Source organism: Poecilia reticulata, linkage group LG3 (genome assembly GCF_000633615.1).
Source record: "Poecilia reticulata strain Guanapo linkage group LG3, Guppy_female_1.0+MT, whole genome shotgun sequence".
Lineage (NCBI taxonomy): Eukaryota > Metazoa > Chordata > Actinopteri > Cyprinodontiformes > Poeciliidae > Poecilia > Poecilia reticulata.
Genome location: NC_024333.1, coordinates 4,178,403 through 4,204,267, shown reverse-complemented (window position 1 = coordinate 4,204,267; position 25,865 = coordinate 4,178,403). Strand labels below are relative to the sequence as shown.

Genomic DNA, 25,865 nt, shown 5'->3' with positions numbered 1-25,865 from the left:
AATAATTGGTGCATTTAATATTTTATGAGATCTTCAAGCTGGCTTAAGATTGAACGAAATCAAAAATGTGAGAATAATATGAAACAGACATGTTTATGTTGAATTTTACACATTTTAAATGCATTGTAAGATTGAAGAGTGTTAATGTGCTAAATTCTTTGTCTCTGTAGACTTCAGGTGTTTTTGAACACATATGGGATTCAGACCCAGACTCCTCAGCAAGTGGAGCCCATCCAGATCTGGCCTCAGAAGGAACTGGTCAAGGTGAGTTTTGTTCAAACTTTACGCTGCCACCAAGTTTTGCTCAAAACCATCAACATTTGCTCAAATCTCAACAGTTCTTTCCATCAGTCACATGTTCCATCTTTGTAAAGCTAATATTCACCGGCTCAACATGTTTATTCTTTGAACTATGCTTATTTTTTCCCGGCGGCATGGCCTGCTCAAAGAGTCAGCCGTTGCCCCCTCTGGACTGGAAGCTGCTTTTTTATTGTTACTGTTTTAACCTCAGAGTGGCCATCTTTCTATTGCTCCTGTCTCGATTTGATACAACAGGGGCTCCTGCTCTTTCTACATCTGTGTCCTCTGTCTCCTGCATTTTTTTTAAGCCGTTCCAACAGTTTTATCCATTGCTAAAATGTGTTTTATTATTGCTAGTCATGCTTGCATTTAAAAAAAATCGACTTCAGAGATTGGAAACATTAGATTGTTGGATTTCTGCAACATAAGAGCTAATGTTTATGCAAATTAGAGCATAATTACTCAACATTTTATACATGTCACTGTTTACATCCTTTTTTATTTGGTATTAATAGGTATGGTTATTTTATTTGAAATATTACATAAAGGTTTGTTTATGTATTTATATTAAAGTAAATTCTCACTCTTTGCTCTTTTCCTCTAAACCACCAACAGTGAGTGGAAAGAAAAGGTTAATATTTGAATAGCCTTTGTGTGTCATTCCGGCAGCACACAAATCTACCTGACAGGATTTATCCACCAGTATCCCAATAGATCCAGGTTCAGTCATTCCATGTGCTTGTCAAACCATCAGCTCGTCCTTTTTAAGTTTTTCCTCTTGATTGTCCCATCACTCAGAGCAGAGCTGCAGCGACGCCGGAGTGAGTTATTGTCCCAGCAGTGATTCCTCGTGTTGATTGATCAGCATAATGGTAAAGTCGCTACTGTGCCAAAGTGACAATCCATAAACCAGCGCAGTTTACAGAATGACTCTCCAAAGGTTACATTTCTCACAGTTCTGTTGGAGATGAAGGATTTATCTCCTGTTGAAGGCTAAAGGGATCTTAGTTTTCTTGCAACAACTTTTTAAGCAAAGCGTTCAGAATGATGATCAGATGGGTGCTTCTGAAGTATTTTTGCAAATAGTGAAGCTGTAAGACTTCCTCACATTAACTCCAAGTAACTACAAAAATCTCATGTTTTTTCTTTTGCCATAAAGTATTTCTTCACATCGAGGATTTCATTGCCTCTGAATCTAACCATGTATTTCCTCATACAATATTTCCAGACACTTTTGATGAGCAGGTTCATGTTTAACTTTAATGAAAATTGATGACCTAAATAAAGGAGTAATATTGAATGATTGTCAAATACCCAATTTGTACTTTCCTCTGTGTCTTGACCTTGTGTGAGATGTTTTCATAACTTGCAATGAATCCTCCAATGGCAGCAAAGTCAGCAAAATGTATGTTTACTGCACCTTTCACAGAGCATAAAAATAAAATACGATTGATTTAAATGATTAAATGATACAGAATTAAATACAAATGTATGATACTATTTAAAGACATCTAAAGGAAAAGTACGATTTTGGTTTGCAGAAGTTAGATTGGGATTTTAACAAGTCAGTTATAAAGGAATAATTACAAAAGTAATAAAGGAAGGAGCTGAACGCTAGTAAAGTGAAAACTTTTGTTTGTTCCTTTTAAAAGTTTTGTAACCACGTGAAAAGTGCAATACCCTAGATGAGACAACATGAAAGGATGAATAGCAATCTAAATTTTGTGTTCTCACACCATTTTGTGTTTTATCATTAGTATTTCACTAATGATAAACACAGATTTTGGACAATATATTCATGTATTGTTAAATATTACATATATCTCTTGTTTAACATCTGATGAAGATACAGAAACTGAACAAAAATATAAATGCAAACGTTCTGCTTTTGCTCCCAGTTTTCACTGATTTGTGAACAATATTAGAAATGGTTATTTTGTGTATATAGAAAATGTTTTACATTTGAGTTTAGCTAAAAAAAAAATGGGAGCAAAAACAGTGTATGGCGTAGATACTGAACAAGAGAGGCACCAGGACTGACCCTTGGGGTACAACGTATGTGACTTCTGTAACAGAAAAGTCTCTGTAGTCAACATGATTTTACTGGAGAATCTAATTAAAGCTGTTGCTGCTGAATGAGCAAAATTGTGCAGATGCATTCAGTGACAACTTCAGCCTCTTACAGAATGCTGTTTTCATCCTTTCTATCTTGCTTCTTTAATGTTTTGCGGATTATACAAGTTGTTCTGACACACCCGTTACACCAAGCACTTCTTCTACAGCAGGTATTCCTGCTGTTGGAAGTCTACAGTCTCAATGTCATCTGTCTCTCCTCTGTCATATCCGTCACTCAAAGCCTCATCTCCTCCTCTGCTGCCATTCCTCATCTGCCAATCTGTTGTGTGACGCCTTCCCTCATCGTCATGTTTTAAAAACAACCATTTTCTCCCGTCGTGCCATCTCTCCAGGTTCTGGTTTCTTTTAGAAGATCTTCCTGCCTTCTGTGTCTTCCCCTGTGTGGCCGTTCTACTCGCTACTCCAACCCCCTTATCGCCCTTAGGCTTACATCCTGCCCCACCTCCATTATGCCTATTAAATCAGAGACCTTCTTCCATTGTCTATCATCTCCCTTTGAACTGTCATACCTGCTACTTTTTCTTCCTCTCCCTGTCTTCCTGTTTCTGCTGTGTGGCACTCAGCCTCACAGATGGAATATGGAATTGGGAGTCGGAGCGGGCACCATGCTGAATATTTAATCCGATGCCCAGACAGTCGTTTCTTCCTTGACAGAATCTGTTTATCTCGGCGGCGCCGTCGTCTTGGTCGCTATAGGCTCTGTGATTTTTGTACATTCTGGGATTTTGGTCCATATCAAGATTGGGAATGTGTTGCAGCAAAATGTACTGATAAAACCACTCATTAACAAATGTATAATATTAATAATTAGTTTCCCCTGCATTCAGTGAGCACTTCTTAAAATTAAACATTGAACATTCGTAACATTTTATTTAAAGGGTGTGGATAAGACTGACATGACACTGTCATAAACCTGACATAGCACCTGTCATGAACATGAAGGATCTTAAATACTAATGACTGTTGTCATTAATTGTCATCTGGTAAATAATGACACTTTAAATACAAAGTTGCCATTGTTTAAAATTTATTTCTTTTGACAACTTGATATTAACCAAGAATCATCATCCGTCATAAATAGGTCATAAGTATTACTTATCAAACTTTAAAAAGTTATGTTCTTTGTGTATTATTACATTACACCGTCAATTGTAGTTGGTCTTAACTGTGACAGTCATGTGACTATTATAATTGCATCATTACCATTTTCCCTTACACACTGGACACAATGTAGGTGATGTAGGCCGTCTTGAAGTGGCTGACCGCTAGAGCGGTAGAGAACGGCTGGCCGAAATTATCGTTCATAAATCAGATCAACCTAGAGCTAGGCACCGCTCACTGCGTGGAGCGCAAATATCCAACTTGAAAACAACTTTGCTGCAGTAGTTTTAACGGCAGAAACCTGCACAAACGCAGCACTAACCAAGTAGTCCACTCTGGTTTGTTTTGGAGCAAGATGGGAGGATGGTGAACTCTGGATGACCTAAAAAATCATTTTTAGTATCTGAGAAACCAAAGCTGCTCAAACTGAGAACTTACCACTCAGACTATTTGCTGGATTTTTTTGACGTGGGTGGGGTGTCAGCTTCACTCAGCTGAAATTTACCAGCATTGTGAAATAACCTGCTTTTTCAGTAATTGGTTATGTGTTTATTGATCTCCAGTCTTGTAAAAGTCAGTGCAAAAATATGACTGACAAAAATTTTGTGTGATTTGGATGGATATGTCTGGCTACTTGGCAGCGAATGATGAAAAGATATGGATTGTGTTTTATTTACTGTAATAAAAGCTCAATTCTAAGCATTTGTTTCTTTCTCTGTGAGTCAATATACTGCTGGTATCAGACACCAGGTGTTTGGGGCCCATGGGTGTACTTTTGCCCACTAAGCACGCTGCTGATGGCAGCACAGGGACCTTGATTACTGCTGCATTTCATAACTCAAACACCGAGCTAATATCCGCTGCTGCTTTCTGTCATGGGGGACGATATTTCAGCTCATGAGTGGCAGAATCACAAAACGCCTCGGCAGGACGGAGAGATATTGGGCTCATGCTTCCATTGCGACGTGGAATGAAATTCTGGAGCATGACATTTCAAATCAAGTATGATATTTTCATTTTCAAAGTGGCACAGATGCAATCACAGGGATCCGTATGGAAAGGTGTGCTGCGCAATGTTTTCTCTGTGAACAGAAAGGTCAGCGAGAGGATGCCGTGAAGGCTGTGCACACTGATCAGGTCTTTGTGTTTCTGCAGGCGTACCGTTTTCTAGCCGTCAATAAGAAGCTGGGTTTGAGTGGGCGTCCGGATAGGCCAGTGGGCTGCATCGGGACCTGCAAGGTATTTGAGTGTGTGCTCATTCACCCACACACACACACGCACACACACACACACACACACACACACCACACATCAGGATATGAATGCATATGTGCCTCTATTTGTAGTTGTGCTGCCTGGGTCAAGAGGGATGACTGATGCACACAGCACATATTGATCTGAATACATTAGTGTGAACGTGAAGCACACACACAGCATTCTGTTCCTGAATTTAGTTTTCTCTTTCTCTAACACACAGACAGTGACTGTTGTTCAGATTCGGTTGATAATCTACACTTAATTATGCCAGCTGCTGCTGTCTTACTCTGACGTTCTGAAATATTCAAGCCCGTTGAACTGAACGACAGACAAACACAACGTAGTGGAACAAAAAGCAATAATGAAAGGGGTTTGATTTCTCAAAGTTCAGTAGAGATGCTTCCATTGATTATTGAGGAGAGTATAAATCATTTCTGACAAGCTGTTTGAAAAAAAATATATTTTTAAATCAAAATGGAAGATGCCTTTTACCAAAAGAAACTATTGACTGAAAAATCTGATTAAAATCCAAACATGCCAGTGGTGGGTTTAAGAATGATTTTGGGCATAAATCTAATAGAAAATTTGTGGCATTACTTGAAATTAGGAATGCACCAATACAAAAATGTGGGTGTCAATATTGCTGTAATGGCCAATTACTGATATTTAATGATATTACATGTCATATTCATTTTATTACCTTTTTAATAACTTTAAAAAAAACCACACCTGACTTCACCACTGCTTCTTTTCTTCCCCACAATCCCTCACTGCATCACTATCACTGCCTCATGACCAGTCAAATACCACAGCATTGATCTGCTTCCCTCCAGAAACAAATGGATGGAAGGAACTATTGGTTATTAGCATTAACCCAGTTTTATTTATAGGACCGATAGCAGTATGTTAAAAAGAAAAAAAAAAAACCCAGACAAAAATCGGCTGATACCGATGTCAGAAATGTTCAGATATTCTCAATCCAAACTGATTGATCATGAGCTTTATTTAAATTCAACTTTCAGTCTGGAAGTTTAAAGTTGATGGAGCAACTCAAGATGCTTCTGCTATAAATTGACTCAGAAGGGTCTGAAATTAAATGCATATCACACTTTTCAGAATTTTATATTTAAAATGTTTAAAAAGAATACGTCACTTCCTCCTACTCCACACTTACTGCTTTGTTAGTGCATCACAGTAAAGTCGAGTCCACTTTGCAACGAGACAAATTTGTGTCTGAATACTTTTCAAGGCACTCCAACAGCAATGCATCTACTGCTTTTTCTCACGCAGCACTTAAAAAAATGCTAGAATTAATAACTTATTCTGCCCCACTTTCACTCCTAATGAGCAAATATCTGAGTTTGTGCTGAATGAAGGTCACAGAACCAGATAAAGTTTTACCTTTTAACACTGCAACAAAGCCACTGGCAAACAAATGAATCATGACTCCAAACACATTAAGACAATATTATAATGGAACATTTATTAGAAAGATGGCAACATGCCAGAGGACATCATCATCATCATCATCATCATCATCATCAGTTTTCTACCAGCTCTCTGTGTGTACTATGAGCTGATGGTGTGACTTATCAGAAGCGGTCTTGTGACTTCTACACCAAGGACTGATGGCTCGTTTTATGTCCTGCCCAGAATAATACATTTCTAACTGCTTATGGGCCATCCATCTTCAGATATCACAGCAAGTGTGTGTGTGTCTGTCTGTCTCTTAGATTTATCGCATACTGGGCAAGACGGTGGTGTGCTACCCAATAGTGTTTGATCTAAGTGACTTCTACTTGTCTCAAGATGTTATGCTGCTAATTGACGACATTAAGGTGAGTCAATGTCACATTTCATTGATTTGGAAAAGCTTATGTGATTTAAATACATTCACCTTGTCTGGTTTGAGGAGACATTAAAGAACAGAACTAAAATGGAAGAAAGACAAGACAATATGCAACCCTTTAATGTGCACGTGTCAAATTCAAGGTCTGGCTCGCCGCAGCTATTTATGTGGCCCGCTAAACTTTAGAGGGCCATAGAAATGAATCTTTAAAGTAATAGTTTTGTGCTTAAATTTTTTTTTTATCATTCAAATCAAATCAGTTTTCATTTAGATTGATCCAAAAATACATCACTGTGAAAAAAAGATGTTAAAAATTAGATTTTAAGACGTACTAATCAAACGCAAAGAAAACTATTATGATTTAGTAGTTTAACGGGTTCATTCTGCCTCAACCGGACCTTTGACGACATTCATGATCTGCATGCGAACTGAAACAAAAAGAGTTTTGCACTCCTGCTCTGATATTAAGCAACCGATTAATCGTTCACTAGAATATGCTGACTCAAAAAAAGCCATTTGCAGAAAGAACAACACAAAGTTTTGCCTTTAGAATGAGAATATTGTCTTTGTCTTTAAGTATGTTCTACCCAGAACTCCTCAAGTGGCTCAGTTTCACCTTCACCTGGTTCTGTTAAATTCTCCTATTAACCACCTTTTGCTATTCAACTATTAGTTAATCCCCAAAACATAGTCAACAGATCAGCCATTCTCTGTATTGATGTTAGAGCTGAGCTTCTCACATGTTGATGTAAAAAGTTTTTTTTGTAATTGCAGGTACATCCTTTGATACAAAATGACCAATAATTCACTAAAGGAGTGTTATGTTGTTGCATTTTAGGCAATAAAATGTTTATTTTCTTATTTAGAAAAAGAATTTAATTACTTATGTACTTGAATTTTAATATTTTTTTTCTAACATTGCTCTAGCTTAAGTGGTCAAATCAATTAATAGTCAGAATAATCAAGTACTAAAATAGTCTTTAGTTGGAGATAGATTACATGCAAATTAGATTTTGGCTAGTATAGCTGGAAAAGAAAAAGCTGGTGAGAGGTGCTTCTACCAGCTTTAAAGCAGGTATTGAATATACTTTGTTAGGTTATAACATTTTGTGGCAATAAAAAGGCAATTACATTAAATAAACAGGCCTAATAGAAAAAAGGCAAGGAACAGAGATGTGCTGCTTCAGGCAGTGAAGAGGACAGCCTGGTGTCGGCGGGTCAGAAACCTGGGACACAATCAGGTCAGACTATCAAAAAATCCTGCTGATCCAGAGCCAGCAGTTCAATCAGGAATGCAGTAAATTATTATCTCTGGCCAATTTATGGTGCAAGAACATTCAGTCAGTCAATACAACCAGCAGGACTGTAGTGGAGTGCAAACATTACTGAAATACGCTCTTGTCCAGGAGTGTTGTAGAGTAGAGAACATTTTTTTCTTAAAATCCGTTTACGTCTTAGTGCTAGATATTTAAAAACGTCCTCGTTTCTTGTTTCAGTGAAGAAAGCAGGTGTTTACACAGCTTTGTTTCCCAAATATAATTTTTTTTTTTTTTCCATTGCAACATGAATCCGGCAATAAGCTGTGTTTTCAGGAACGCTCCAGACATCCAGACTGTGATCTCTCCACATCAAAACTGTGTTTGTGTTTAACGCTGAGCTGCCTGAGGAGCTCCGCAACTTAAACTCAGCTTGACAGCAGAGGAGGCTGAACTTTCCAAATGCCACTGACTCAGTTGTTCCACAAAAAAATAAAGGAAATTGAATGTTTTACAGCTGCAGCACATGGGTCTGAGATGCTCTCTGTGTGTGTGTGCATGTGTGTGTGTGCGTGGGGGGTGTGCGTGTGTGTGTGTGTGTGTGTGTGTGTGTGTGTATGCAGAATGCCCTGCAGTTCATCAAGCAGTGCTGGAAGATGCAGGGACGTCCACTCTTCCTGGTTCTCATCCGCGAGGATAACATCAAGTAATACACACGCTCACACTCCAAAGCAGATCGTTTCCGCTGTTTTACTTTGATGTGACCGTTTTCCCAAGGCGTTTTCTCTTCTGTCTCGTTTTGCGTCACTATCGCTATATTTATCGCCTGCAGTGAAGCTTTTAAAAAGCCAGTTCATTTTGTTTAGTTTTGTTTGTTGTCTAACTTTCCTCCCTGTCTGCTGCCACCCCTTTTCCCATTTTGTGTGTGCCATTAATCTTAAGTAGAAGAAAGGTGCTACTGTATTTGCCTGCTGATTGGGTGATAATGTTTCTCATTTGTATCACTACAGCCTCGCTGGTGGGCTGATTACAGAAGTATTGACTGTTACCCAGGGAGCCATATGTTAAATGCGCTACAAATGTTTAAACAGCCTCACTGTGGCGCCCAAAAATGAATCAATGGGCGCTCATAGCAGCAGCTCGATAGCCATTAGTTTGCCATTGATCAGGACGATGACCCGTACGGCAGGTGACAGAGGACGGAATAAATGATATTGAAGTTTAGTTATATTTCCAGATTGCATGGTTACAACACGTTTGCTTTGAATTCTAAGATTGATTGTGACTAGCAAAGAAATCAAGAATGAATCAAGTTTTAAAGATATTATCCAGTCGCATGTTTATTTTTTCCTCTAACAGATGTATGCTAGCAGTAAGAACCAAGCTCACTGTAATAAAATATGGATTTCCCAGTTTTTCTTAAATGTACACTGACAATTCCAGTTGACTGTGTTTAGGTCAATAACGTCATCAGAGGCCCAAACACTGAGTCGATCAGCCGGATTTAATGAATTTGATGGCAGTTTTCAACGTAGGTTTTGAAGGGTAACCACTTGTATGTCCAGTGAGTTCACTCTTTGGTGTTTGTGTAGTTTGACTCCATTTTCACCATCTTCCAATCGGGAAAATTAACACAAAATCAACAATTCTCCACATTTGTATACATGTATGTATGTATTGCACATGTTTTGCAAACTTTCCAAAAAAAAAAGGGTCATAAACATCAGGTTTAAGTGATGCCAACTTCCACCTGCAGGTGGCAGTAATTCTTACTTCTACCATACTGCTGCCTCAGCCTTAGGCAGCAGAATGAATGACTTCAACCTGCCTGGTTGTTATTTTGTCTTATCATTTTTTTTTTCTTCTGTCTGTAGATTTTGGAAGGGATTTAATAAGGAAAAATGCAAAACTCCTTGTAAATATTTCTAAATATGTTTCTCTTCACGAACAGGTCGATTTGCTTTATTGCTGACAAATCTTTAAGACAGCCATGCATATGTGTTCTCACATATGGCTCAAACGTTCTGCTGCTGCCGTACAGAGAGAAGAAGAAAAAAATATGAATTTAAGAGCTTATAATTTATTTGATATCACCACAAAGCATCTGAGGGTGGAAGCATTTTTATTTTAGGAAGGGTAAAGTTCGTACTGAATATAAATCAATGTTCAACAAAAGAATAAAAGTGAATAGAAAAATTGACCAAGTTTTTCTACACCTGACAAACTCAAGTGAGTTTGACTGATGTTCAAGGAAGGTCTGACTGGCAGCTTCACCTATCAAATATTTTATCTACCCAGAGGGAGCCGCTTCAATCCAGTGTTGGACATGTTGGCCTCTTTCAAGAAAGGAGTCATCGGCGGGGTCAAAGTTCACGTTGACAGACTTCAGGTACGTGAATGGAGAAAAGCGTCGTGTTTGGAATGAAGAGTGGAAGGATGTGCTTTACCGAGTTAACAGCTGTGCAACAGCAGCACGCTTTAAATTCTTTGTGAATGAAAACACTAAAGTTTTCAATTAGAACTCTATTGGAGTTCAAATATTGAGAAAGGGATTCAGAATGAAATATTGGACATGAGAGATGAAGAGCTTTCACAGCTCCAGCGACAGTGAATTTAGCAGCCCTAAAACATTTCCCCAAGGCCAGTTTAATGCGTTATGAAAAAGTGTTGCATCAGTGCATTGCGTCCGACCTGCTCCGGCACGACTGAAGCTGGAGAGTGAATGTAACGGTTAGTATTGGTTTGTAAAGGTGCATTCCGTGGAAAGGTCACTGACGATGCATTTGGTCAAGATTCATTTTCTGCTGAGCAGGAGGTCATTGTGTCCATTTCCTCCTCGGTTTCTATCTTTGTGTGTTCTCCGTGAAAATGTTTTCCTCAAAGGATCAGTGGGAAATCACTTTTTGACTCTTAAGGATTGATGATCTTTACAGGTGTTGTAAATGAGAGAGAATTAGCTGCACTGTTTCTTTGTTTTGAATTGTTTCTTCGTCCTGCTGGTTTTTCAAAGCAGAAACTTTTCCCCTGCTTTTTCTGTCTCTGCATGGTGTTTCTTTCTTTGACATTGATATAAAGCCCCTTATTTGTTCAGCAGTATTAACTTTTATTTTTCCTTCACCTTTGTCTGTCTCACTGTTTGAGCAATACGATGTGGAACCAGGGCCACACTAAGAAAAACAATAACAAGAATGAAGGAAAGAATCACAAGAACAAACTTGTACAAGAGTCACTGATGAAAAGTCTAAATAATATGAGAATAACAGTGTTACAAGGATAGAAGGAAGGCTCTTTAAAAAAAATCTAAATCCATGTTTTTTGTTTTTTTTTAAGATTTCACAAGTCATCTGGGAGGTCACAAAAAACCTCAGAATGACATCTAAGGAACTTCAGGCTTTGTTTGCCTTAGTGTTCATAATTCAATAGTAAAAAAAAAAAGAAAGGAACCAAAAAAAATGTCTAAGGGTGAAAACCTCTAAAAACATTATTTATGGATTTTAATATTTTCTTAAAGCCTTAAGAAAATATTCAGTGGACTTATGAGACGGTGAAAAGTGGAGCTTTTTGGAATGAGAATAAAACAGCCTTTCAGAAACGGGACATAATGCCTGCAGTCAAACATGGTGGAGGTAGAGCGACATTCTGGGACCTGCTTTGATATTACAGAAATTAGATGATATGTTGTTGTTTGTGAAAACCTAAATTCTGCTCTTTGTCATAAAATTGTGACATAGAATTTCTGTTTGTGAGTCTAAAACACACTTCAGTTATATCATAGCTCAATATGAACAAAATAAAGCTTTTATCATGGCTCAGTCAGTCTGGTCTTACATCTGATTTGGTTTTACAAAATCTCTCAAAGTGTGAACCAAGTTTCTGCCCTATGTGACGATTACTAGTTAGTGGCAGATGTTTCTGTAGATGTTGTACCAGTCACAAAATACCAATTTAGTTAGTTTATTAACCTTAATTATCATTTAAATGTTGATTCAGTTTGTCATCAAAATGAGTTTGATGACATGAAGCATTTAGACCAGAGTTGTTGTCTTTTCAAGCCTTTGTCTTGTTCTAATATAAATTGCTCTAGAGTTGTTTAAGTTTCCCACAGAGGTTACCATGGGGACATGCAACTGTAAGCATCCCAAAGTTAAACTCGCTGAGACAACTGCACTCCACAGAACAGACTGCAAGGAAAATGAGGCCAAGGTAGAACTAGAACTACTTTCAACATTGGTAACTTTAACTAACGTCTTTGTCAAACTCCAGGCAAGTTTTCCTACTCCAACTCCTCTCAGACTGTATTTGCGGTGCTCAACAGAGACTTCCACACAAGATCCTTCTTTTTTTTTTTTACTTTAAAGTCCCCCCCTAACCCCCTCCCACCCTTTGCCTATTTGCCATTCAGTTCACAGCTAACTCACAGCTTTGAAACACTTGTGCTCTTCATCATCTCATTGTTATGGAGAGCACAATCGCTCATCTCCTGCACCACTTCGTTTTGTTTTTGAGTTGACTTCAGCTGGAATGGCTAATATCACGTTTGGACCTGAGGAGGAGGGGAAATTGGAAAATTGAATTGCTTCTTTTTATTATTATTCCTCTTTGGAGATCTTCTAACTTTTATCGTTACATGCGGCAGCTGTGAATGTTTAAAAAATGAAATTTGTCACTTGGTTTTGCACCTTGCTGCTGGATCTCTTCTTTTTTTCTTTTTTTTTTTTTTTTTACAGCATTTTTGAAGCATTTTATGTTTACTGAGTCACCCAACAAACCTTGTGTACCAGATTGCTTCCTCCACTCCTGCTGGCACATAAGCCATTATGGATCCTCTATGACTGTTATGTCTCTTGGATGGTTGGGGCCATATCACCAGAATAATAACTTTATAGTTTTTTAAATGTGCTATTTTCCCCCCCATCATTTTCACAGACCCTGATATCAGGAGCATTTGTGGAGCAGCTGGACTTCCTTCGCGTCAATGAGGCAGAGTAAGAGCTTCCCTTCATGCTTCTTCACGCTTTCCTTGTTAAATGTGAATGCTTTCTCTGCTGTGATTGCAGTAAAAGTGAAAATTCAGGTTAAAGTGCTTTCTCTGTTTCGCCAAAGGAAAACAACATTTTTTCGAAAGGATAACAGTATCATTATTTTATGTGTCAAGTAAAATTGACATTGTCACATACTTAAAGGGACGGTATTATGTGTTTTCCTGGCACATAATGCATTTTATAGCAAAATCAAGTAACTATGTTAACATCAATTGTCATAAAAGTGTTTTATATATGACAAAAAAAGATAGGTAGAAGATGTCTCTTTAAAAACTCCTCCTCTTTCTGAAACTCCGCCTCCAGGATGTCATCACATCAAGGCTCACACACAGCTGAGTGGTTGCCATGGAGATTAAAAGATTTCTCAAATATGCATGAACTAATCAAGGCAACACTCCACATATGTTTTTGCTGAGGGAATAACATTATAATGTGATATAAAACTAAAAATAAAAAAGTTGATTTTACACACTTCTCCTTTATCCTTCCTGTTCCTTCCTTCCTGTTTACATCTTGTTTACATCTGGCATTAAAACACAGGATGATTAATTTAAGGTCAAAGGTGCCAGTGTTTGGGCAAGATACATTTAGGATTTAAGCTAATGAGATGTGAAGGACAGCAGGAATGTAGTTAGATGGTTGCCTCAACATTCATAACTAATACACAATATGAGAGGTCATTTTTGTTATACATGAAATATTTTGCATATATGTTTTTATGTTTTTATATTATTATTATTATTATTATTATTATTATTATTATTATTATTATTATTATTATTATTATTATTATTATATGTGAAGAATAGACATGTTGAATTAAGCTGGATAAATGTGTCCAGTGTTCAGGCTCCTACTGACCCAGACTGAGGAGTGACACCATAACATTCCAGTATTCAATTTTTTTTTTTTTTTAACGTTATTTACATTATTGATATACCTGTACATAAGCACATTTTAGTTCGAAATTATCCATTCTGTATAGCAGATTTAAATTAAAAATGTCCCTCACCTATAGAAATGTGACAGTAATCGCTCAATAGATAATAAACCAAAGCCAGGGGAGGGGAAAAATAATTGAGCTCTTTTTATTTAATTAAAAAATATATAATTTTTGCCTAATAATCAGTGGAAAAATATTTCATTGACATTACAGCAATCAAACGTATCTTATTATTGCTATTCAGCTTTTTGCATGTTTCCTCTGATATTTTCACCGTTTCTTTTTGGTGATGATCTCCAGATCTTTACCAGTTCTATCTGGTAAATACCTTCATTGATGTGCTTCTTGAAGTTAAATCATCTGAACATAATTCCAACATTAACTATGATTTGCAATTCTAGTTTGAGACATGAGTTGACATGATTGACATGACATGCGTTTTGTGTCACTTGTCACATGGTGGTTGATGCCCTTACAGAAGCTAGTCCCGTCTTATTTTAGTGCTTGAAGGTAGCAGCTATAAGTTGGTTCATTTTAAGAAAACAGAGACATGTGCAGTCCGTTTCCGTGTGCTAAAGGATCCCAGAGTTTAAGAGCTTTGAGGAGCTGGAACTGCCGAAGCACTCGAAGGTGAAGCGGCAGACGAGCACACCCAACGCCTCGGACCTGGAGCAGCAGCCGGAGATCAGTGTGGAGGAGTGGCAGAACAAGCCCACCTATGAGATCCTGCAGAAGTTTCATGTAAGCTGATTGTTTCAACAGAACAATGGTCCGGATTGTTCTGTTGAAACAATCCTGTGTTCTTGTTAAACAGGGAAATTATTTTAAAGAATCACATGTAAAACTTTGGATCAAGTCATAGCATTTCAACTAAAATATTATCAGGATGTTTTTTTAGCTGTTGCACCTTAATATCAAAATCAATACTCCAATTAGTATAAACCATGAACAATGTTTCATTTTAAGTCGGTTAATGATAACCATCATTTACTTTTTTCTCTTGTTTTCTGAAAAATATTGAGTTTGCATTCGAGATTACTCTCATCTTTTTTTTATTCTGCTTGCCTGCGTATTTATGTAGGACTGCAACTGCTTGGCCAGTCAGGCTCAGCTCGCCTGTATCCTCCTCAGAAGAGAAGGACCAGACTTCCTGGCAAAAGATGGTATGGGCACTCTGCAAATTAGTTCATAAATAAGGATTCTAGTAGAACACCAGGGTGTTTTAGGAGAAATTATACAATAATCTTAGAAGACGATCAGTTAGCAGTTTTATACTGTTGATTCATGCAGTGGTTCCCAATTCTGGTCCTTTGGGGGACAAGAGTTGCAACTTTTGGACGTGTTTCCGCTCCAACACATCCACAGGTCACACCAGATATTTACATTCACTGTAAATAAACTGCAGTCTATAAACCATTGGGTCAAAATCCCAGCAAACTATGGCAAGAAGCTCGTGAATAGAAATGTAAAATGTTTGAACCAAGTCATATGATTTAAAAGATAATTCTACCAAATACTAAAGAAATCCATCTAGTAATCTAAATGTGTCTAAATTAAGCTAAAGTTAGAACTAAAATAAAAAATTTTTATGGAGGTGTGTTGGAGCAGGAAAGCATCTGCAGTAAATCCCTCAACATATCGTCTCTCAAGGGCAGGAGCTGGGATACAATTTTTTTAATGTTTAAACTATATTAATCTTACATGCTTTCCATATCCATTTAAGGGCAAAATTTAGAAAAAGTTATAAAACCAGCCATGTTTGTGATTCCAGAGAACCTCATGGATGAACTGGAGAGAATCTACAGACGAGCCGGCAGCAGAAAACTTTGGTCTGGTATTCCCATTTCAACACACAAGCAGTGTTTGTCCAAAACATAATCACAGAACATGTAGTGTCATTTAGTGGCCTTATGGCTTCATGAGACAGACTTCCTCTGAAAGTAGCTTGAAATGCTTTTTGTTATTTCTTGTGTCTGTAGAAATCCATTTAATCACATTGTCCTGACTTCCCAATCTAATAAAACAAACTGTTACGTGATCTGGATAAACTGCAGGTTGGCAGTGCGGCATGCTGCTGCTATTACCAAGAAGTATGCCAGCTCTATAGCCCCTCACATCACCACAATACTGGTTCATGGGAAACAGGTAAAGTTCAGCGGGCGACACATTAAATGTTCCCGCATGTTTTAGTTGCCTAGCTAGCTGGCTAGATGGAGAGCTGTGTGAGCTGTGTGTTGACCTGTAAGATTTCACCATTCATTGTAATCGTGAAAAATAAACTCTTAAAATTAAGATGTTCCAATTTAATTTTACAAATAATAATAATAATAGATTTGTTTATTTTATAATCAAAACAGTTGTGCATTTTTGTATGATCTAAAAACTTCAAATTAGAAAATGATTAATGTGAATAAAGATGACAAAAATAAAAAAAATAGAAATAGGTGGACATAAGTGACATGTGAACAGTTACATGTGAACAGTCTCTTTCTAAACATAATTTTTAATGTGAAATTCTTCAGTTTAAGTCGCCAACATTCACTTTGTTCTAATTTGCCTAAAAATGGGGTTTTCAGGTTTTTGGCTATATTGTCAATTTCTTACACTACTGTATTTCTAGTGCATTAACTGATGTAGGAACATGAAACCTTGGCTTACACAGTCAGGATTTTGGCGAGCCAGCTAGGATGCTTGCAGAAACCTTCAGTTGGATGTAAGCCGGAGCTGAGCTTGTGGTCAGTGTTGGCTTTCTCTTTACATTAAAACCACAGAGGCTGAACCCCTTCCTCCAAGTCCATTCCCAGTGGCTCAAAGGCTGGCCGTGCACTGCAAATTAAATAGATTTTGACTCTTACCCTAGGTCCTTCTATCTAAATACCTCAGGATGGCCGGAAGAACTTTAAAGTTACTGAGCAAACCAGTTCATAAAGTGGAAAAAAAGTCAACAACTTTCTTATCCACGAAAGCAAAGATTGTCTACATTTTAGATTGTCCATCACAGAAATGGATTTTGTATTTTGTGCTTATTTTGGGTGTGGAATCATTTCAAACGTCAAATTTCTATTTGAATTGTGGTTTGCTGCTGGCCTCATCCACAAATACTGACCAAATGTTGCAGGTGGTTGTCATATGTCATAACTGAGTATTTGTTCCTCTCATCAGTGGCCAGTGCTTTCTGTGCTCATCGTTTGCTTTCGTTATGCTTCCTGACATCACAACTTTTATTGTATGCTGTTTTTTTTCAGCTAAGAGAAATGCTCTTATGGCATTTAAAGATGGTATAGTCTTTTTATTTGTTTTGTTTTGATTGGTAGGGAAACTACTCTCATACTCAACTGTGTATATGCTCTCATTTTTCTAACATGGGCCAGCAAGTGAGGCTTGAAATAGGTTTTTTAAGGATCAGTGCTTTGACAGCATACCATGCCTTTTAAACTTTAACGTTTTGTTGATTTCCCAGCTGTACCTTTGTTTTCCCCACAAATGTAAAATGTAATCATGAAATACAGCAACGTCTCAGGTAGAAAAATTGATTAGGACTTTTACTCAGCATATAATAAGAGCAGGTAGTGTTCCAGCTTATTCATGACCTCATTCACAACATCGTCCCGTGCTTCCACCACTGCTGTAAGAAATGTAAATCCTTTTTGTGTGTCATTAATCATCCCTAGCTTTGTATTTAGATAACTGCCATCTCAGTGTGCCATTTTTTCCTAATAGGATTCCTGCAGACAAGAGGAAGCATATAGCGGACCACGTTGAACCTCATGAATGATACATTGAAACTCGCGTGAACATTAAAATATTTACTGGAAAGCAAACGTAATATTGGAACTTCTAGAATCGAAATGATTCGTTGTGATTGGGATGAACACTTTTAAGTACATTGCTACTGTAGATGTTTTCTGTAACCCTTGGTATTATTGGACAATGTACAAAGGATACAAAGGAAGAAGCTACAGTGCTTTGTGAAGGTCCACTTTTGTACATTTTGTCACGGATACAAACTTAAATATTTTTATTTGGTTTTTATTGTGATAAACCAACACCAACCTTTCAATAACTCTGGATCAGGAAGAAGATGCTATAACAGGCTTAAATCAAAGGCAATCTGACTTTCATTCAGTTTTTCCTGAAGATGTTTCAACACCCTTTAAGGAGTCTTTAGCCCTTTCTCCACAAGAAGTGCTTCAACCAGCTCTCTCTCAATCAGCCCCAGACAGATTGTTGCGACTTAACAACACATACAGCATCAGCTGGCACCGATTAAAAATATAGCAAGCGACTTCAAAGAAACTGACCACCTAGGGGTACACTTATGAAAGGACATCATCAGCGCATTGTCCAAAGCTTTTCCGTGCTCACAGCCCGCACAAGTTCCCGCCGATGGAACACCCTGCCAATGTAAACAAACCCAACTTGGCTAGATCCGAACTAGACAGTAACCGGCTAGAGTGAGACTTGACGATGGAGAAGGGGCTTTTGCTAGTTCTGTTGAGCAATATGTCTGCTTTACATTCCTTACTCAACTGCGTGCCTCCAGAACTGACAAAGACTCTGACTGAACAAAACTGAACAAAAGTCTGTTTACTTTTGATTAATCTTGTGCCACTTTATGTTGACTTATCATGTAAAATCCCAATGAAATGCAATAAAATTTGCAGTTGTAACATGACAAAATGTTAAAAGTGGTTTAAAGATTTCTACAAGGCGCTGTGCATATTAAAGTCCAAGCTGTAAATTTGTTACTTGTCCTAAATATCTCAAGAATGTTCTTGTGTCTTTTCGCCCATTAGGTCTGTTGTCCGTCTTGCTGCCAGTCTCTTAACTAAGCTAGTGGACAGCCTTGCCCCCAGTATTACTAGTATTTTAGTGCAAGGCAAGCAGGTAAGTGGACACAGAGACAGAGGGGCCTGAGTAAAATCTACCCCTTCACTAAGCATAGTATGTTGGGGAAAACTGTTGGCGGCATGTTTGGCCAGTGATTTTAATGTTCACTGATTAGCAGAAAAAGGGAAATCTCGATGTGTACATCGCTGAAGGCTCCTCATGCTGTATCCTATGGGAACTATTTGGGCCAGCTGCTTGCGCATGTCCCTCATCAAAGCTTATGCGGACTGTGTTTGGATCCAAGCTATAGTTGCAATTGCAGCAAGTCAACAAGCATAACCCATCCCCTGCCCCCCATCACCCATCCCAACCCCCCTTTGGCAACACAATAATTTGCGGCTTGTGTGGATACACGATTGACACACTGACTCGTGAATTGTGTGGATTCACCACGTCATGCCGGATGCCTTTCAATGCATCATTCTCTCTCAAGTGGTATTCAGAGATTAGCCTCCTCTCGAGAGTTCCAGTTATCTTGCTGCATTTTTACCCTTCTGAACACTTTTAGGTATTTCATTACGCTGAAGTAGCTCAAGGTGTGAATCTGCATATAGATTGCCAATGAGGCAAGAGGGTAGGCTCCTCTCAACTTGATTGGAAAAGCCGATTTAAAATTGGAGACGGATGCTGCTCCTCTCCTTACAATAAAGTCTTAAGTAGAGGCAGAACGCGGTGCTGTCCCATTTGAGTGAGTTTTCATTCTGATTATATTTCACATTGTTACTAAAATCTGACAGCGCATCCTGTACGGAATCCAAAACTTCATTTCAGCTGCAGGCTTTCACGCTTTCGCTCGAATCCGTTTAGATACTCGGATGAACCTTTCGGAGTTTCATCAGACGGAGGCAAAAACATAAAAGCGTGTCCTCTCATCAGTGAAATTTGCCATGGTGTAATTTTCCTCTGATGCTCCTCCTGAGCAAAACTACAAAGGTGTCACATACTCTCTCACTTTGACTCAGAGAGAGGAGGCCAATTTCAAATTGAAGGAACAGAAGACATATTGAAATTGTCTCCTGATAAAGTGGTCTGCATAATAGCACATTATTTCTTTTTTCTTCTTCTTTGTTGCTGAAAACTTTGGTAGATTTTCAGCACTCTTTTTTTTGTTTGCACATGATCACCAGGTGACCCTGGGTCTGTTTGGGCATGAGGAGGAGGTGATCTCCAACCCGCTGTCTCCAGGAGTGATCCAGGGCATCATCTACAGCAAGTGCTCTCCCCAGGGCGGGGAGAGGGAAGCTGTCCTCCAGCAGGAGCTGGTCATCCACATCGGCTGGATAATCTCCAACAACCCCGAGCTGTTCAGCGGCATGCTCAAAATCAGAGTCGGGTAGGACGATACCGGGTTGAATTTGAACCTGGAGCAGCTCTTATGTGTTTTACCAATTGGGATTTTCTCATGCAGCATGTTTGCCTGTAATTTTCCCCTCCCTGCTGTTAGCCAGAGAAAAACTCAAGAAACCAATAGCTGTCAAATCCCTCTGAGATTCAGTAATGTGGGTTGTTTCCTGCGTTTCTCTCACTCTCCAAATTACCCTCGCTGCAATTTTCTGCGATTGGATTGAGGCGTCATGTTATCAGGAAAATTGAAAATGTTGAAAGTGCCTACGGGCTTGCGTATTGTGTGGGATTTTGTTAACTGCTCACCAACAGTGGCGCGATTTGTCTCACAGAAATCATGTTTAGCTTTGTGCCCTAATAGCAACAAATCAAAGAGAAAATCCATCTTAGAAGCATTTCGGAACACAAAATGGTGATATTTTGCCAAAGGTGGATCTAAATTTTAGACTGGTAGAAATGCCTTCAGAATGTTTTGTAAATCCAGCTGCCTGAATCTGTAATTTGGTGCTTGAAAATGACTATTTTCAGCTTTTATCTGCCACACTGGTGGTGTGTTTTTTGTAAATATATAAACAGACTTTCAACCCATTAGAATAAACAGGTGCAAAAACTTATGATAGTGGAAATTATTTGGAATAGGGACATAAAAAACATCATCCAAAGGCTTACGGTGATTTCATGTCTGCCTCCGTTGATCTGATGAATGCTGTCAGACAATAACAAACCCCCCCAACAGGTTTGGTGTGTGTTTTGACCTAAAGGAACATCAGCTGTAATGATCCACAACAGAGTGCTAGAAGTTATTTTAAAAAAATAAACAGTGAAATCAGAGCAAAGGTTAGGATTAGAGTACTCTTATGTTGAAATGTGTGAACTAACTGGAGCAATCCTGACTCCCAGATATGTGCAAGAAAAGAAGAAAGTTTCAATTGCAGAAAATCAGCTGTAGTTTTTCCCATAAAGAGTAACCAATGGTCCTTTCTGCTCTGATTTCGTCCTACTTCTTCCAGTGGAAATAAAACAGACAAAAATAGGCCCCGAAAACTATTCTGATTCCTGGAAATGCAGTTTTCTTTGTAAGAATAAACTGTGTACAAAGATCCTAACTCTGTAAGCAGTTGTTGAATAGAGGCCACTTAAAACAGCATCTGCAGTTATATTTAAATTGGTTGTATAAAAGGAGAACAAACAGGAATCTCAGCACATAAAGGCCCCAGCTGGGTTCTGGTGATAGATGTTTGTGACCTTTAAACCCTCAGGCAGCACTTCACAAAAAAACAGCGTTTCGATCAATAACGGCCTCAACAGTACATTGGAAATGAATCTTACAGCTGACCGCTACATCCTTGAATCTATCCTGATTGTGTCATTTGGAAGTAGAGAAATGAAAGATAAAAGGTACGCAATCATACAAGAGGTGTAAAAACTGGTAAGAAAAGACTATACTAAAGGAAGTAAAACAAAGAGCAAGAATAACGAGTCAACACTTCACCTGAGGTCGAAGGTCAGAGAGCAGAAGTGGCATCACTTCTGAACTTCTGTTGTGTCTTTTAAGCAAGTGTAAGGATCCAGAAAATATGGATCCCCAAAGAAATTGATCTTCTTTTCTAAGAAGATCAATTTTGCATCAGCAACTAAAGTTTCACCGGGTGGCATCAGGCAGAATGAAAAAGTAAGAGATCCACGTACTTGTGGTATGCATCGAGTGACATCAATGAGGGTTAAGAAGTTAAGCTTTGGTTTTGATCATGTCCTCTTTGCAATGCAACTGTAGAAGGTTGCATTTGTAATCTCTAACGCAATCCGTCTGTTGTGTGGACACCAAGCTGGATCGTTCAGGCCATGAAACATGAGCTGAAGATCCGAGCTGGAGACCTGGCACCTCAGGACATCTACCAGCTCTCTCCCAGCGACATCAAGCAACTGCTGCTGGACGTCCTGCAGCCGCAGCACACTGCCAGGTACGCTGAAATAAACAAACAATGCTTTATCCAACTAAATCTATGCTTTCATCTTCCATTTAACTCACAGATTTAAACATACCGGAGCGTCTTTGGTAGCTCTGGTGTGTTTACTCATCTTCTTTGATGTTTAATTATTTTGTCTTCTTCCCTTGGTTTATATCAGATCATCTAATTAAAGCAGGAGCCAATTTCCCTTAGGGAATTAATAAGGCTTTATCTTATCTAATTAACTAGCATTGACTAAAAAAACAATCTTTTTTAAAGGACAACAGCTGCCCTTATTTTGAGGATGTGATCTCATCAGGCTCTGGTGTTTTTACCCCAGGTCTTGGCTGAACAGGCGTCAGATCGACGGCAGTCTGAACAGAACCCCTCTGGGGTTTTATGACCGTGTGTGGCAGATCCTGGAGAGGACGCCTAACGGTATCGTGGTGGGTGGAACTCACCTCCCACAGGTACGCAGTCCTTTTACAGTAGAGGCAGCCATTAGAAGATGAGTACACTGTGGTCAAAAAGAGATGAACATGGTCAGCAACAATGCTAAATTGGTCTTGGGGCCCAAGGAATTTCAATTACTCTACACCGTCCTGACTCAATAGCCGTGTTTCCAGCAATGTTTTTTTTTTTTTTATCTGCATTTTGAAGTATCACTTTAGGAAAGGTGAATGGAAATGGCTAAATTCTAAATAACTTCCTCAATCTTGAAAAAAAAAAAGGAAAACTCTCCATCTCCCCTTTAAGCTACTTAAAGGGGAGATCATGACTGATCCTGTTTCTCCTTTGTCTACGTCTCCAGACAGCATGTAACATTGGCAATACTGGTTGAACTTACTGACATAAAAGTTACAACTTGCCCAATAGCAACAGACTCCTGAAACCTCTCCCCATATATCTGATATATTTGGTCCATGCTTGTTGGTAATCTCTACTTCCTGTTTCTCACAGCCATGTGAAATGTCAACACCTGACGAAATCTTGCTGGTTGATTCACTCTAAACCAGTAGATGGAAACCCGCCTAATTTGCTTCATTTTCATTTTTGCAACATTTTAAAAGTTTGTTCAAAATTTGGATCGCAATCAGTTGTAGAAATGCTGATGCAAAGCAGGACAAATGTTTGTTTTTATTTGGTTCGAACCAAATCAAAACTCGGACCAGGCAACGTTTTTCCACTTCGTTTTTGTTCAACGTTGTTACAAGCTGCTATAGCATCATACATAATGTTTTACTCCCTGTTACAAATGTAAAATGCATCCTACTCTGCTAGATACAACAGTACATGTCTAAGGTCTTCTCTGTCATTACGCAGCAACCAACACTGTCAGACATGACGATGTACGAGATGAACTTCTCCCTGCTGGTGGAGGACACACTCAAGAACATTGTCCTGCCTGAGTACAGACAAATCATTGTAGAGGTGAAGAACCTCACTAACTAACACCAACAAACATGCAGCAAGTAGAGCTGAAGCAAAATTAGCTAAATAATAATAATAATAATAATAATAATAATAATAATAATAATAATAATAATAATAATAAAATCTTCTTCAGTTCTTTTAATTGTCTTTTGCAATCCTGTCCACCATTAGCTGCTGATGGTTGTGGCCGTAGTGCTGGAGAGAAACCCCGAGCTGGAGTTCGGTGACAAGGTGGATCTGGATAGTCTGGTGAAGGAGGCGTTTAACGACTTCCAGAGAGACCGGAGTCGCGTTGAGGGGATGGAGAAACAGGTACGGAAGCCTCTGAGGAACCTCTCTGGTTGCACTTGTAGCATACCAAACTGCAACTGCTGTAGCAAGTCCCTAACTGTGACTGTTGGCCCCAGGATGACATGGAGGTATTCTACAACACACCGCCTCTAGGAAAGAGAGGAACCTCCAGCTACCTGACCAAGGCAGTGATGATTCAGCTGCTGCAAGGAGACATGAAGCCCTGCAAGGACGACCCATGTGCTGTTAGCTAGATTTACAGCATGTAAAGTCATCATCGCTAATTTGCTTCACCTGGATTTCAATGCTTTCTTAGATTCCGTTGCATGCATTCGAATCCTTTTAAATGTTGAGGTATTTTTTCATAGAAGTCTAAAAGGTGTGTGTTGGTCACCTGGTTCTTCAGAAATCACTCATGTTGCTCACAAACAAAGCTCAGGTGGGACTGGTCTCCGTATCTCACCAGCAGATATAATTCTCTGTAATCTAGTAGATTATCATTAAAATTGTGAGCCTAACTATGTGTTCAGTACTAAGGGAAACTAAATATGTTTGACTGATGACTTAAATTAGAAAGCAGTTAACTTTGCCATTGTTTCCTGCCAGTTTCACAGAAAATAAACTGTTAAACTGACCGAGAACCACCACACCTGACCTTTTTTTAACCTATACAGTTTTGTGTGTTTTTCTTCTCAGCACGTAGATGTTTTAGTGTTTAGCATAGCATGTTGAGTCCTTCTCCAAGGTACATTCTGTCATAGATTTCAGGGAAGTGTTTCTGAATGTAATTAATCATAAAACAGTTTTCAGAAGGGCTCTGCGTGACGATGACTACTGCTCATGTGAAGTCTTTTGGGCTGAGTACCCTTTAGACTTCTCTGTATCTGTGGAAAAATGTGCTTGCATCCGTTAGCAGGACTGTTTAAAGCTCTAAACACACTTCTTTGGATGCCATCGCAGTCGTCATTGTTCATCAGAGCTTTATTGTGTTTGTTAGTGAACCAGATGTGTAAAAGACATATTTTTATCTCAAATAAAATGATAGACTATAAAATTTTCTTCAGTTTCCTTCCATCAGTGTGTGTGTGTGTGTGTGTGTGTGTGTGTGTGTGTGTGTGTGTGTGTTTTTGTGTGTGTGTGTGTGTGGCCCACAGAATGATGCTGCCACCACCATCTGTTACTGTGGACAGTACATAGAAAATGGACACTGCATTTTTCATGCAGGTCAAAATGTTAAAAATTGTTATGTCTGACTAGACCTCCTTCTTCCATTGATTTTATTACTTTGCTGGATTTTATTTTGGGTTGTCAGAATAAACGGGGCTAAATACCAATGTAAACCACTCTTTTCATAAACCATTTCACAATTTTCTTCACAGTCATATGCACAACCCCAGTGTCCATCACATAAATTCCCACTGAAATGAGATGTTTATTGAAACTAACTAAATGAAATACATTTTTTTTTAAAAACCCTCAAGGAATATAAATACATTTCCAAGGCCTTGGATACTTTTCACAAGTCTTCACTTCAGCAGCACATCTGGATTTGCTGCCCTGCAAGATTTACCGAGTGGCGGAGAGGTGGGCGAGAGTCTGGGGATAAGATGAATGAGCTCTGTCTCTTTTTCAATATATACAGATCAACTCAGAACCCGAAGAGAGGAGTTCTTGTCTGTCTTCTTTAATAAATCTCTTTTACATAAAATGGCTCCCATAGGATTTTAGAAAGATTTTCATATTGTTGCCAATTAGTTATACTCTTCTGAGGGTGTTATCTCTGGAGGAAAAAAAAGAAAAGCTGACTGTTTTCCAGCAGCAGGGATTTTAAAGAGGGAGCTCCTCTTATAAAGATAAATTACTGTTCAGAAGGCACACTTGTAGGTCTTCTGTTACTCCCCTAACCATAAATAACTGGATGATGTCCCCATCCGCCTGACTGCTGCACGATTAAAGAGCACTCAGAAGCAATCCAGAGACATTATCCTTGATGTAACGTTGCTCTGCTGATTAACTTTGAAGAATGATTAATGCTCCATTGAACCCCTAGGATGCAGCATCGTTCAGTAAATC

The 25,865-nt window shown here is 38.7% G+C and overlaps 1 protein-coding gene across 3 annotated transcripts in view; it reads left to right on the top strand.

Annotated features, from left to right (window-relative positions):
* Positions 1-24,850, top strand: part of phkb (phosphorylase kinase, beta) — a 109,938-nt gene extending 85,088 nt beyond the window's left edge. For 2 of the 3 annotated variants that reach the window (XM_008404871.1, XM_008404873.2), the window contains 16 exons: positions 171-264; positions 4,693-4,776; positions 6,528-6,632; positions 8,523-8,605; positions 10,198-10,288; positions 12,826-12,884; positions 14,463-14,625; positions 14,966-15,047; positions 15,656-15,713; positions 18,681-18,771; positions 19,902-20,107; positions 21,945-22,079; positions 22,408-22,537; positions 23,391-23,498; positions 23,673-23,813; positions 23,909-24,850. In XM_008404871.1, coding sequence (XP_008403093.1) covers positions 171-264; positions 4,693-4,776; positions 6,528-6,632; positions 8,523-8,605; positions 10,198-10,288; positions 12,826-12,884; positions 14,463-14,625; positions 14,966-15,047; positions 15,656-15,713; positions 18,681-18,771; positions 19,902-20,107; positions 21,945-22,079; positions 22,408-22,537; positions 23,391-23,498; positions 23,673-23,813; positions 23,909-24,046 — 1,768 coding nt within the window. In that variant the 3' untranslated portion in view covers positions 24,047-24,850. Of the gene's footprint in view, positions 1-170; positions 265-4,692; positions 4,777-6,527; positions 6,633-8,522; positions 8,606-10,197; positions 10,289-12,825; positions 12,885-14,462; positions 14,626-14,965; positions 15,048-15,655; positions 15,714-15,938; positions 16,030-18,680; positions 18,772-19,901; positions 20,108-21,944; positions 22,080-22,407; positions 22,538-23,390; positions 23,499-23,672; positions 23,814-23,908 lie in introns of all 3 variants that reach the window. The other variant, XM_008404872.1, reaches the window with a different exon arrangement.
* The last annotated feature ends 1,015 nt before the right edge of the window (positions 24,851-25,865 follow it).